The sequence below is a fragment of the Condylostylus longicornis genome, unplaced genomic scaffold, assembly GCF_029603195.1.
Source record: "Condylostylus longicornis isolate FDR11 unplaced genomic scaffold, ASM2960319v2 ptg000048l, whole genome shotgun sequence".
NCBI classification, from domain to species: Eukaryota; Metazoa; Arthropoda; class Insecta; order Diptera; family Dolichopodidae; genus Condylostylus; species Condylostylus longicornis.
Genome location: NW_026578017.1, coordinates 8,090,322 through 8,105,950, shown reverse-complemented (window position 1 = coordinate 8,105,950; position 15,629 = coordinate 8,090,322). Strand labels below are relative to the sequence as shown.

Genomic DNA, 15,629 nt, shown 5'->3' with positions numbered 1-15,629 from the left:
TTGATTAATTTTTTATTCTTTTTTATAAATTTGAAATTACTTTTGCATAGAATAAGATGAATAATGTCAAAATTTGGGAAAAGTATTTATTAATTTAGGAATTAAGTTAATTGTAGGAATTAAGTTAATTAGAAATTAATAGTAATAAATAGTTGACATGAAATTTCTTCTTTAATCCTGATTAGTTTGACCAAGTTCAAGAGATCAAGCAATTTTACATATTTTGTTGTCATAGTACTAAAAGTATTCAATAATTCAAAGCGGAAGGTGTAGTAATTTTTAGTTACAGGTACCGTGACTTCAATAATGCAATAAGGACGTAAACTTTATAAAGTATCTTATTTCAAAAAGTTTAATAAAAGCTCTTGACATTGTGCACTTTTCCTAAATGAGATCTATACGTAGTGGGTACATAAAATAAGAGTAAATCGGGAAGCGAAAAAACCGCAGAGCACACTTTTAAGAAATAACCAATTTAATAAACTAACACATATTAGCAGCAATAATGTGCTAGTTATTGAGTTTTTTTCCTATGCAGCAGAAAAATGCAATGTTTTCAACGTTTGTTAATTATACAAAAATAGACTTTGCTTCTAATATTTCAAATACATAGGTTAAAATACGAAAGTAAATTCGTATTAAAACATTTTATTAAAATTGTTGCTACTATTCGAACTGTTGCTACGGCTAATAAAATTAATTGAAATCATTATCATCAACATGTTGTGGCACTACAGCTCGGGGTGAGCTTTGCCCTTCTTAAATATATTATTTTAAATATCTCTATCCTGGGCAGTCGATTTCCAGCATATGATATTAAGTTTTTTAAGAGATCCTCTCGATGTTGTCGGCCCATTTCGTTCTAGGTCTACCTCGTGCTCTGCTGATATAAGGCACGGTGTTGAAAACCTTATATTGCGTCTTCTTTACATTAATTGTTCTTACGTGGCCAGCTCATTGGAGCCGATGAGCTTTGGAGAAACGCACAATATCTTCTCCTTTTCAAAAATCATTTTATCTTTGCATTAGACTAATAGTGTTTTCGCCATTTTCAAGCTTGTAACATCAAGAATTTTACGAATAACTTTTCTTTCAAAGACTCTTAGTGTATGTTCTTCCACTATTGTTAAGGTCCAAGCTTTACAACCATATGAAACTACTCGTCTAACAATGTTTTTGTATATAACTAGCTTCGTTTTTTCGTTTCGAAAGAAGCCTGAACTGGAATATTTACCAGCTTGAATTTGCTCTTGAATACAGTGTTACATGCTATTGTCAATTTAATAATTATTACACCGAGGTAGGGAAAGCTTTCAAGAGGCTCGAAATTATAATTTCCTATAGTGATGTTCTGCGGGGCTCTTCTTCCTTCATATCGAGATAGTTGGGGATATTTCGTTTTCTCTTTGTTTACGTGCAGGTTTACTTTCTGTGCTTCCTCTTTTAAATGAACGAACGCTTCTACCATTTCTTCATAGTTCTTTGCAACAATTGCAATATCGTCTGCATACGCCATTATTTGATATCTTTGAATAAAGACATTTCCTCCAAGGTCTGGTTTTCCAATCGCTTTTTCTAAAAACAAATTGAATAAAAACGAAGATAGTGCGTTACCATGCCTAACACCTGTCTTGGTATTGAAGTTTGGTTTTGACCTTAATCTGTTGTTATGTTTAAAGCTTCTGTTGCATTTAAAATATTTTGAAGTTTTTCTAAATAAAAATTAAAATAAAATCTAAAGGAAAAACATCTTTTCCTTTAGAAAAGCGTTTCTCGTACAGTTGTTTTGCTAGGAATTTTATATCTTAGATTAAGCATATATATGTGCGAATTCTTGAAAGCCACTGCCATTTACAATAATTGAGAATTAAATCTTCAGTGATCATCTCCAGTAAAGCTTTGTCCAGGTGCACTTCTTGCAAGAATGTTATTTATACGATGGTTCATTAGCAAGATGTGTTTTTATTGAAGCTTCCCGAAGATTCTTTTTGCTGGAAGATTCTTAATATTTTCAAATGCGAGATATTTATAACCCGGCATCTGTTTAACTATGGTCATAGTGGGCACAATATTAATAAATTGTCAATTTGTCATTGGGAAATTTTTTTTTTTAAATTTCTTTCCTAGGCAGCACTTATCAATAACTTCATTATGTGAACGCTCGGGTTCAGTTAAGTGATATGTTGTGTGTTAAATTTAAACTTAGATATAACTATTAACAAGTGTTTTCGTTCAATCCAAAAAAGGAATTTTAAGAATGGAATAAAAACGGACTTTGAATATCGGCATGTTTTTAGTTATTTATAGGCATTTTGAAATCAAATATTGTGTTAAATGTTTTAAATCGTATTTCAAATGGTGTAAAACGCAATATAAATTTAATCGCGTCTTCTAAATTTTTTAAAGAAATTATTCAAAATCAATTAAAATCAATTCGCAATATTTATTAGAAAATCTTAACTAAATGAGAATTCAATGCATTTTGTAGATTATGTGTAAATATCACTTTTATTGTTATGAACTTTGGTCTATGGGTAAAATAAATAATATAAAATTTCTCTTTCAACTAAAAAAATAAAACTGTCTAAGCAAATTATAAATGATTTTCCAAATATTTTCTATTTTGACAAAATGACAAGCATTAAAAACATATTTTATTATTTTTTTTAGGTGCTCATAATTTTAGATAAAAATGTATCTATAGGAATAATAATTAATAATGTGTTGAAATAAAATAAGATAAATAATAATATTGATAATCTACAAATAAAACTATCAATAATAATAGAATTCACATTGAATGTTTTGACAATAAATTTTGTGTTAAATAAAAATAAAAATACGCTTTAACATTTTCATGTTCAATAACATATTAAGAATTCTGTGATATCAAAAACACACATCAGGGTTTTTTGATAAAGAACCAAAGAAATGAGGTTTTTTGTTTTATTGTTCATTGTTATTTTAAATTTCTTCTTTGCATCTCCTTCTCTCCCACACATAACACATTCATTTATTATTATAATAATTATGTATTGAGATCTCAATCTTAACATTTTTATAAACTATGTTAATGTATAAACAATATTATGTTAGTATTTTGTGCTCTTTCCCAATTTAATCAAGTTCCAATATCTTAGATCAATTATGTTTCAATTTACATTTTACGAATTTTACACTAGAACTTTTGCTATAACACTATCTGTATTATACCCTGCTCCTTGAAAATTTGAGTATGAAGACTTGTTTTTGAAATATTTAGAACTAGCTTTTCCGGTTGTATAGCAGTTACCCGACACTATAATTGGACACATAACTGCCAAATCTCATGAACATGACTTATTTCTCCCAATTTTTGAAATTGGCATTTAGATTTTTGCGGAGGTTACCTAAACCTGTCAAGCTATTTCGTTAAAACTTTGAGAATATATCTGGGCTATAATTGGACGTGCGTTTTTCAATTTTCATGAAGTTTGTTCCATTATTTTCCCCAATATTTAAAATAAGTTTTTGAAGTTGTATGGCAGTTATCCGAACCAGTGCAGCCATTCATGAATTAAATTTTTAGAGAACATGTAAAATGTAATTGAACACACGTATACAAATTAGTTCTTCAAATAATTAAAATAAACTCTTCAAGTTATGGGGCAACTACCCATTAGCCGAATAACGTTGGTCGAAACTCGTTAGCCGAATTTGTCCAATACCAATGGAGTCTGTCTTTGGCACAAAAGAAGCAACTTGTGAAAGGTTAGTCGTATTTGAATTAGTCGTTTTTGAGTTATCGTGTGATCAGTCGGACGGACGGACATGTCTAAACCAACGCAGAATTTTACGCTGAGAAAAAATATAATATACATGTCGATATTGTAGACGATTCCTTTAAGTGGTTACAAACTCTATATCAAAGTTATTATACCATTCACGAAGATGCAATACTGTGCATTGTGCGTCGATTTTGTTTTATCATTGCTTAACACGTTCCCTGTCCCTATACAAAAATGCAAAATTGACCGACAAGTCCAACAGGATTTTTTGAATTATTTGTTTTTTTGTAGTCATAGGATAGCACGTCCAGTACAGAAACTGTACAGTTCCGTTACGTCCAGTCGAATAATTTGCTTTAGAAGTTTCATATACCCCCTGACGCACATATGGCATAGGAACGTATCAGTGCTTATCAAGCGCACGTTTCCTGAATCATATGTGGCTCAGCGGACATGGAACGTGTTAAGGAAGACTGGTCTCCATTCTATTATTTATTAAATTTTATTTTACTTAACTGCTAATTTTGAAATTAACTGTTGATATAGCCTTCTACGTAAATTTTACCATCTTTTCGGTGTCACATTATTTTATTATTCCTATACTCTAATATTCCCATATTTTGATATTTGTACTTTCGATATTTCTGATTTGAATCGGCAATACTATATTATACATACATATGTATATGCATTTTCATTATGTAGATCTAATAATGAGCTAAATAAACATACATAAAATTAACATGATGTTTTAGTTTCTTTCAATAAAAATTTCATTTTAACAGTAATTATAATGGATTAGAATTAAATATAAATCAAATACATTTACTTTTATAATTAATAAACAATATTATAATATTTTATATATTTATTTTAATATTATTGTTATCGATGTTTATTATTATGTTGTTCTAATATCATATACAATAATATTAATAATAACATAATAGTAAAATTCTATTATAATAGGAATATTATAATATAGGATAAAGTCAATATTGTATTAAAAAGAGTAGGTAACTATATAGGAAAAAAAATTTACACATTACGATTAAAATCATAAAACCAATACATTATAATCTTAAACATATCTTTAACAGAAGCCGATCAATCATATTGTTATACTCTTATAATTATGATTATAAAATGTATGTATGTAAATCTAGAATATTATAATAAATTATACGTTTACTTATTGTTTCCATAAACTCGTATAATATCCTTGAATATTGAAAATATTTTTAATAAACAATAGTAAAAACAAAAATTATTTTCTATATATTTTTATTGTTATTATTATTTTCATATTTTATAATTAATCATTTCCACTTTGATGTATTTGTTGTTTTTTCTTTTTTAATATTTTATTTTACTTCTGCATACAATATAATAATATATTATTATGAAAATAAATAATAAAACAGTAAAAATTGTTATTTTAACAGTATTATTGTTTGTACATCATAACACAATGATATTGAACAAAATTCTGTAAAATAAACTCAATATACAATAGGATTTCAGTTTGACAATACTAACCTATATACCTATATTACTTACATTATGTTCCACTATTATGGTTTTCCATTTAATTTATAAAAATATGGATCTGATTGGTTCCATATACGCAGATAAGTATGTTATTCAAATTGAGGTTATAAAGATAATGGAGAATGTTTAGCTATATATTGTCATTTTAATATTACCGCATTATTGTACTAATTATTACTTCATATTATAAAAAAAAAATGCAATGAAATTTAAAATGAAAATAGTCCTTCATTTCATATCTTGACCTTCCATTAGTAATAAGCACTCTATATACATGTAATATGTTATGCATGAAAATATTTCGTATAATATCTCTTTTATAAGCTGATTTTACGAAAAACGAGAAAAATAATAGAGTTGACCTTGTCAACTCTGTGATACCCGTACGAATTTGTTATCCTATGTGCGAATAACTAATGTGCCATAACTAACTATGGGGCAGACTATGACTTTAAGTCGCCGTATTACCATATTAATTTATGCAAAATTTCAGTACTATGTGTTTTTCAAAATACTGGTTGTGTCAAACAACTATTGAAGTTGTATGGCAGCTACCAGAAAGAGCCAAGAAATTTTAGCGAATTTTATCAAGTACATCGGCCCTACTAATATATTCACTTGTGTGAAATCTCAATATCACAGCTTTTATAGTTTCTGAGATATAGCCAAATAACTTTTGAAGTTGTATGGCAGGTACCAGAAGGAGCCAAGTAATTTCAACGACTTTTATGAGACACATTGGCCCTACTAATATATTCGTTTGTGTGAAATTTCAATACCACAACTTTTATAGTTTCTGAGATATAGCCAAATAAATTTTGAAGTTGTATGGCAGCTACCCGAACCGGTACCCCGATCATGTCCAATTTAAATAGGGTTCTGGCACTTACTACAATAAATCATTTGTGAAAATTTGGTGAACTTAGCTCAATTAGTTTTTGAGTTATCGTTCGGACGGACGGACGGACGGACGGACGGACGGACAGACAAAGCTAAATCAACTCAGAATTTGACGCTGATCAAAAACATACACTTGAGTCTATATCTAACACCCTTATTTCTTAGCGTTACAAACGGTAAGGCAAATTTAGTATACCCTTCGAACATACGTTCGTACGGGTATAAAAATTGTCATCAGTGATAAATTTTACTAAACGACTCTGATCCTTTATGAACTTTTCAAACGAACTACGACATAATATTATTGAATCCATAAGGTTTTATTTTTGAATTTTACTATTCATAATATTTTGAAATTTCATTTTCAATTACTTGAATCAAAAAATCTGATTGTTAATTTTCCAGCACAATACTAAAACCGGTATTCTATATCTTTCAAAATATTATTATATGGCAAATATTAAGTATTTTAAGTTCAAAATGAACATTTAACAAAGCGAAATTCAAATTGAATTAAGAGTAACTGGCAGTGATTCTGTGGAAAAATAATCTAATTCAAATTACTAAAAAACATTAACTCGAATTCTTTAATTCTATTAAATATTTTTTAAAGTCATTTAGGTATTAGTTTTAGAGCTACAAAATAATTCCTGGAATACTCCGAAAGAAACTTTGGAGTACTCTATTTATTTACTTTTAAAGGTAAAAACGATTTTCGTTGCCCTTGTTAAATAAAAGTTAAAGCTAATTGTTGTGCCGTACTTATATTTCCTTTATTTTATACGAAATAGATTAGTCCTCTACTGCAAATATGAAACTTAACTTTTTTGAATATGTTTAAATATAAAATTATTAATAAAAATAATAAAAATTATACATAAATAAATTTATTAATAAAATATTTTCTATTAATATCAAAAAATTTTATTAATTTTTTTATCGTGTGTATGTATTTTGTGTATATTATTGAGCAGAAGAAATTTTATTTATATTTGTGCTATAAATTCGGAACAAATATAAACGATATTACTATGGTCAACATAGAGTAAGAAAAATAATAATAATTATTTAATAAATAATTATTAATAATTATATTGAATTTTATAAAAACATCATAATCTACAGTAATGTCTTCATTTAAAAAACATAATAGTTATGTAATAGTATTATGTCTACACAACTGGTATTCTCGTAGAATATTTTTGATTTAAGTATTTATGTTGCATATTTAGAAATGAAGAAGTTGTCATTCGCGAAATATGAGAAAAATTTTAAAGGAAAAACGAAATTAATTTTAAATTTGTATTGATATTTTATTAAATATTAAAATATTGTCACAATTTATATAATCTCTTACGTATTAGCCTAAAAACTAATTAAAATTTTTAAAAATTTGATGCACTTACATCATCAGAAAGGAATTCTTTTAATTTTTGCATTTAAATACGGAAATTAAAAGATATCTTACGATTTCTGAAGAAGCTTATAAAAAAATAATGTCCCTGTTCTATTAATTTGTAATTATTAAAGTATTGAAGACTGATTATTAATGCTTTCAAGTCATGTTCACAGGGTATGTTAACAGAGTAAAATAATTTCAAGTCATTTTAACAGAGTAAAATAATTTAAATTTATTCTTGTTGACTTGCAGACAACAAGAAAAGATTAAAATAAACAGTTGAACAAACCCAAGCAAGAACTTTTTGTCAATTTGAAAATGTTAATATTAATTTTCGGAAGTTTAAGTGAAAATTTGACATTTTTGGAACATTAATGGGAAAAATGTAAAAAAAAACCTTATAGGTACTTATACCTAAATCTTATTGAACACTTTTGGGATGAAAATGAAAAAAAATTAAAGATATTTTTACTAACGCAGTTAAATTAAACAATTGATTAACTATTATTTTGATGTCCTTATATTTTCTCAAAAATATTCGTAAAAGGAGGTGTTAACGAAACATCCGGTCTTTTCGGAAATTTATGTTGAGGTTTTGCAAACATTACGGCTACGAAAATCTCTATTATGTTCGAAATTCTCTGAATATTTTTATTAAAATCTTTATACTTTCTAAATTTCATTAACATATTAAACAAAATAACAATAATAAAACTGACGGAATCTACCATACGAACTTCATAATTTCCTTTAATAACTTTTATAATTAAATATCTTTTTTATAATCAATAATAATTTTCAGTATTAGATTATAAGTTAAATCAAAATTAGCTTTTTCTCCGTATTCTTCTTTATCAGCATGTTATTTCAATACGAATTAATTTTAATCAAAACTTTTGATATATTAAACAATATTGTTGTGAAAAAACTATAATTAAATATTACTAAGTTCCATAGAAAAATTCTATTAGAATCCTTATGTACTCGTAGTTCCTATAATTAGTAGTAAAACGTACGTATACCTATGTATACATATTATATTATATATTATATTTTATTACTATGAGTGTTATTCTTAAGTTTACATAAGAATGTTAATGTAGTTATACAACAAATTCCTAATTTTCTTTTTTCCTTCATAAATTCCACTTACATATTATTTCTTTTTCTGTTGTAGTAATATACCTACCTTGTCCTAATATTGTTCTTCTTAGATGATTAAATAGATAAAAGTTTTTCACACAATAATACATAATAATAATAACATTCTTTAAAAAGAATATGAGTAGCTTGATAACGATTATTACTTCTTCTCTTTTATTTTTTTTCATTATACATACTCATATATTGCATATATTATGAAAATGTTTATGATGACCCCATTGAATGACATGGTAACTAATACGTATAAGAAAATATTTTAAAATTTGGTCCAGTATATTAATTCAAAATTGAACAATATTGTAAATAGATTAACAACTAAAATTTTTGTAATAATAGTAGCTTCTTTTCGGCAAGAAAAGCTCTGGGTAATTAGTTGTAATTCAAATTGTAATTAAAATAAAATTGACGGAATGTTAACTATCACTATAATAGTCTCATTTAACTGGAAAATGTTCAAAAAATTTAAAAATATAATAATATTGCTGTATGAATTTTTTTGACGAATTTTTGGAAAATTTTAAACTTAAATGAAAAAATTTCATAAATTATTAACGAAACCAATCTTGGCAAAAATTCATAAATGAATGAAAAACTTCCAGTAACTAAAGAAAAAATTTTTCCTTGAATTTTCTTCAACTATAGCAAGTGCGTTCAAATTTCAGAAATATTTATAATTTCAAAAATTTTCTAATAATTTTAATTGAAAAAAATTTCAGAAAATAGAAAAAATCTTCAGAAAACTATAAAATTTTAAAAATTTCGGCATAATGTCTTTAAAGTCGTTGAAACGAGAGTATATGCAAGGTGCATAATATTAAAAATAATGTAGTAAAAAAGTTCATAAGTTCCAAAAAATCTAATTTTATAGACATAGATTTTAATTCAAATTGAACAACTATAAGTAATAATTAAAGAGATCTTAGTTATCATTGTTCTGTTTGGGACCATCAATAAACATTTCAGTATATTATTTAAGAATAAAATAGCTATCTACATATATTTCTGTAGTATAGGACTATATTATTATATTAACAAACTTATATACACAAGTATAACAATGAAGACATAAAATAATATACTTGTTATATAAAAATATTTTGTTAAGGAAATATTCAATTTTTTTTCATAATTTTTTTTCTGCTTTTTCTTCTTCTTTTTTTTTTATTTTCTAATTTTATTTTATTTCTTATTAAAAATCCTTTTCAATCACATCAGAATCAGATATCCTGGATAAGAAGACGAGATTGGCATATATTATCATCAGGAGCTCAAATGTATACAAATGATGAACGGTTTGCGATATTACATACGCCAGGATCAAATACATGGACATTACAAATTAAATTTGTACAAAGACGAGATCATGGAATGTATGAATGTCAGGTAAGACCTTTTTTGCTATACTTACTTTTATATGCATACATATATGTTGTTATGTTATTTATATAGATAAAGTACGGGATACATACATAATATTTTCGCAATAAAAATCATTTTTACAGTGTTATTATTTTGGTGTTTTTTTTTTGTAAAAAATTTTCTTGTATATTATTCCACATGTCAAGGAATAAATCCCTTTTATTGTGCCATGTTTCATATCATATTTTATTATTATGCATATTATAGAACAATGAAATTTTTATCATTTTTTATTATAAATGAATTTCACAGTATTAAGAAAATATGTCCTTTTTTCGTCCTTAAAAAACAAAACGAAGAAAAAAGATTGGGTAAGATAAATTTTTTTTTTTGAGGAAAAACAAAAAATTTACTTGTATTTTTTTTGTGTTTTTCATCTAGAAATTTTTTCATTTGGAAATTTCATAAAAAGATAAATCATCACTGACGAATATTTTTTTCATGAACACGTGTTTAAAACTACATACACACATGTAAACAAATAATTTCGATTAATATATTTTACAAAATGTCACAATTCCTGACCTATTGAAATGTAAATTAAGATTATTTCCGGTTTACATAAAAAGAAAATGTTTTTAAAATATTTCATAAATTTATTTGAAGCATCCATTTTAATCTTAATAATTACTTAATTAAATAAGGTGCCCTAATAAATATAATTTATCCTTATTTTCAAGTTATACCACGTACTTGCTGTGAAGTTTGAGACACCTTATATACTTCCTTAAATATTTAGTTATATTGGTAAATTTCTGCCTATTTGTGTATTAACATACTATTGGTTATAATATAATTTGTCCTGTGTACATATTCCGTATTATATGTATGTATAAAATATTGTTATTCGAATGTAAAATTAGTTTAGAAAATTACTAAATAAAAGGATATTTGATTGGAGATATCAAAACCTATCGAGAAAATAATATTTCATGTATTTATTATATAAATAATATTTTGAAAGGATATTGAAATGTTATGAGAATCTTATAAATAATTTAGAATCTCATCATTGCTATTATAATATTGTAGTATAACGGTTTCATTTTTATAGGTATTTCTTCAATGTTTTGCCAGAATTTTTTGTCATTTCATATACACACTTTTAATATTTTTGGCAATAATTTATTTCTTAGATGATCCTTAAAATTTTTATCGAACAAAAATATTATATGAAAAAAATTTTGAAAAACTGAAAGTAATAATTGAAAAACTTGTAAAATTTTGGGTAGCAAAATTGTCGAACAAGTTGCGACCAAGTCACAAGTTAAAAATTTAATTAAAAACAAACAATGTTCTTTGGAATGTTTTAATTTTCTTGATGGTTTTAGGTCATGATATTGACATTCAATTAGAGGATGTCATTAATTTGATGTAGCGGCAATATTGGGTAGCTTTCTAAAGTTGAATACAATTTTAAATAGTAAATTTTTTAATCCCAACATTCGGTTAACGGATGACGCTTCGACTTGAGTGATAATACAATAAAAGTGTTCGAATATAAACTCATTTAAAAATATGAGTGTTCGAATTTGTTATAAATTTATTCAAAAAAGCGGAGCAATTGATATTGTGAAACACGTGATGATACACGAAATTAGATATATTTTTTTGAGCTCTAATATCGTTTGTCGTTTATAAATTTTTACAATATCTTATTTTCAGGTTTATTATTTTAGTGTAGACTATTTGATTTCAGATTTATTCATTAGCAGTTTTTTTTTGTGTTCATTTTTAGGATGTTAAAAAAGTTATCAAAATTTTTAGGCGGCTCAAGTTAGAAATTCATTCAAATTTGCGATCTAAGAGAAAAATTGCTTCAAAAATAAGCAAAAAGATGGTGTATTTTAAAGGATTAATATTCTTTAGCCTAACATTAATATGTATGGCATTTTTATGAACACAGTATATCGTTATATATAATATATATAGAGAAAAATTCTGCATTGTAACATTTTGTTTACTGTGAAAATTTCTATTTTTTTAAGTATAGAGAAGAAAAGTATACTTAGTAATCTGTCTTATGTTTGAGAAAATTTAGAAATTGCATTTGATTGAAATAATATAGCAACAAATAAGTCATTTTTTAAAAAAATTTTTTATGCGATGTCAAATGCATAAGAGTTTTCTTGCACTAAGAATTTTCACAAGTTTATAATTTAACGACTTAATATTATATCATCAGCATATTATCGTTAATGATATTATATATTATGTACCTAACATATACTAACACCACATTTATATATACACAATGTACATAATATTATGTAAATTTCAATAATTTTTGACTCATATATTTTACTTTTTTTTTATTTCTGCATAAAAAATTTTATTAATTTGTCTCATGCTAATTGAATGTTAAGCTTTTAAATTAATAACATTTTCATTCCTTTTCGGATTTTAATTGGAAAACTTTTAATTATTATATTAACTTCAAAAACACATACACACACATACACAATAAACTGAAAACTTTTTCTATTTTTTAATTTTTTCTTTCATAATTTAAATTTTTCCTTCTCCCTTTCACCTATTTGAAATTTATTTCCAAGAAAAAAAAATAGTTTTTCACCCTTATAATTTCTTAAATTTTCACTTATCCTTTTCATTTACCCTTTTATATTTAAAAAGAAACAAAGAAAAACAGAAGCAAAAAAAACCCGCTAAAAAAACTATATGGGAGAATGAAAACCAAAATTAAAAGTCTAAATAAATCTTTCTTTTTTCCTGCTTTCTTTTGTTACATAACCGCATATCATAATTACAAAAATTTTCTACTTTTATCCACAATCCACAATCCACAGTATAAGTTTCTCTTGCAAAAGCAACAAAAACTAAGAAGAGTAAAAGAAAAAGTAAAAGAAAAGTTTTAAGATTTCATACTTTTAACTTTGTTGTACCTAAAAGAGTCGTTGAATACATTATTTGCGTATGAGTGTGTTTGAATGAGTTTAGATAGAACAAGGGATTTGAGGAAAACAAAAACTAAATAAAATAATGGAATAAAATTAAGTAAAACTTTTAATTTTCTAATTTTGTTTTTTCTGTTTTTAATGATGGCGAATACTTATGTGATAGTACTGAAACCTTAATGTAAGAATATTTTTTTCAGAGCAATTCAACTCTTCGTATAAAGAATGACTCTTATAATATTATGGTTAGAAAAATGAAAGAATCTTTACAAAAGCAATTAATCATTGAAACTTTAATTTTTTTTTTAAAGTCCAGTTCATTTTTTTCTTTCATTTTGAAAAAGACAACAACAACAGTAACAAAGAAAATCAGTACATATTATATAATATAAGTTCAAAAGGATTTTTTTTATTTCTGTTTTTATAATAATAATCCTGCGTATTTAATTACCACCGCTGTGTGTATTTTAATTAAAATGTGCGAAGTAATTCTTACAGAGAACCTCATTTTGTATATATTTTTTTCATTCTCTTATTGTTATTTTTTTAACAGTTTTATTCCGTATATAAAATGGTGTTATTCCCCAGCGAATATTTTCTTTAAGATCTAAAAAGCTTATAAGTATTTTAATTTTCTTTTATTTTTTTGTTTTTTCGTAATTTTCTTAAAAATCATTATTTGTCTTAAATTTTTTTTCCTTTATTTTAGAGGACAGCAAAGAACAAGAGAAAAAAAAGAGTTATTTTTGTTGTGTACACTATAAGAGAATTATATATGGAAAAGTTTTCAAAAGAGTATTTCGATGCAAAGTTATACAGAAGAAAAATAAAAGGATAATGAAGTATCCTTTTGTATAATACCCTTTTTTCCAATTCTGTAATACATATAAAATGGTGTATACAATAATGAATATTATATGGCCTATTCAAAATGATGATGTAAGCACCCAATATTATGGTTGGTTTTATGCTTTGATTTTATTAAATTTCCCTTTATATACTTATAGCGTGGTATGTAAATGACTTGTCCATTTCAAAGAAAATTTATACATGATTTAAAATTAAATAGAAGAAAATATTATTGTTTGTATGGGTGTCAATTTAAATTCTTTTAATTTCTAGAAATTTTTTGTAATCGAAAAATTTTTGCTCTACATTTTTCTACATTTAATTTCTTATTTTATTTTTAAAGAATCGTTTGATCCTTGTAATCCATTTGTAATGTTATGTATTAGATATTAATAATTTAAAAGATTACTTAATTTTTTCTTAATTAATATTATAAATATTTAAAAACATATTTTGGTTTCTTTCCAAATCCTTGCTTTATTGCGATTCATTGAATTTTTAAAAATTAAAATGAAATTCACAGGAAAATTAGATTTTATTTTCTATAGTTTTTTTTTACAGTAGAATAAAAAATTTTATTTTTATAAAATGAAATGCTTGCATTTAATATTAAGAATAATGAAATAAGAATAAATCATTTTCGAATCAGATTATTCTAACACTTGCTTAATATAACTAAAATTATGCAGAATTTTTCTAACTAATTAATTATTAGTTTACGAGTATAACAAAATTGGCGAAGTAACATTTCAAGGATATTATTGATAATTAGCGTTTCCTGATGATTTTTCGAACCTGATTGCTTGTTATTGCAAACATAATAACTCTGGTCCCAAAAAGTATAAAAGTAGCTTCCGAGGTGAAAGTACTTTTGTAATATTTAGGTATTAAAATAAAGAAAAAATGTTTTAAATTTAACAGCCAGTTTTGAAATTATAAAATTTTATATTTTATGCTAATAGAAGTGTTTGTTGTCTTTGTTATCACTCATTCCACCATAACGGCAATTATTTCGCATAAATATTCATTAAAATATTTGTTATATTTTTCTTATTTGGGAGGTACCCACCCTACCACACCAAACAAGAAGACATTAAAAGTACAAAAAAAAAATATTTTTTAAAACATAACAAAAGAAACTTTAAGCAGGAAATAAAAGTGTTCAACACCGTTAACTTGAATACATTTTGGAAAAAATTTGAGTTTTGTTATGGTTTTTTTTTTAAATTAAATTATTATCGGAAACACTTTCTCTTTAATTAGAATTAAGAACAAAATAAAACAATAAATAACAATTCCCTTGCCCCATGTTCAAAATTTTTTTTTGTTTTTACATTTTAATAACAATGGCGATACTACCAGTATTTTTTTTTAAGAAGGATAATTTTTAAAACAAATTTCCTTTACAATAAATTTTGATAATTTAACTTTTTAATTTTTTTTTTTGTGTTTCTTCTGATAAAGAAAATTTATTTAGAAATGAAACGTAAATAAAGCGGATTTTTTTTATGTTTATTTTAAAAGAACAAATGGGAAAATTTTTAGAGTTGCAGGGCTGTACTTATTTATTCTACGAATTTTCTGAAGTACAAATTTAAAAATTATTTTTGGAATAGAAGTAAAATGCATTAATTATGCTATGCCCATAAAATTGTTTTTTTTTAG

At 25.1% G+C, this 15,629-nt stretch overlaps 1 protein-coding gene across 3 annotated transcripts in view; it reads left to right on the top strand.

The window, feature by feature from the left end:
• The window catches only part of LOC129610922 (zwei Ig domain protein zig-8), a 94,538-nt gene that overhangs the window by 34,677 nt on the left and 44,232 nt on the right, over positions 1–15,629 (top strand). For all 3 annotated transcript variants that reach the window (XM_055523741.1, XM_055523742.1, XM_055523740.1), the window contains exon 3: positions 9,997–10,164. In XM_055523741.1, the coding sequence (XP_055379716.1) occupies positions 9,997–10,164 (168 nt within the window). The remainder of the gene's footprint in view (positions 1–9,996; positions 10,165–15,629) is intronic.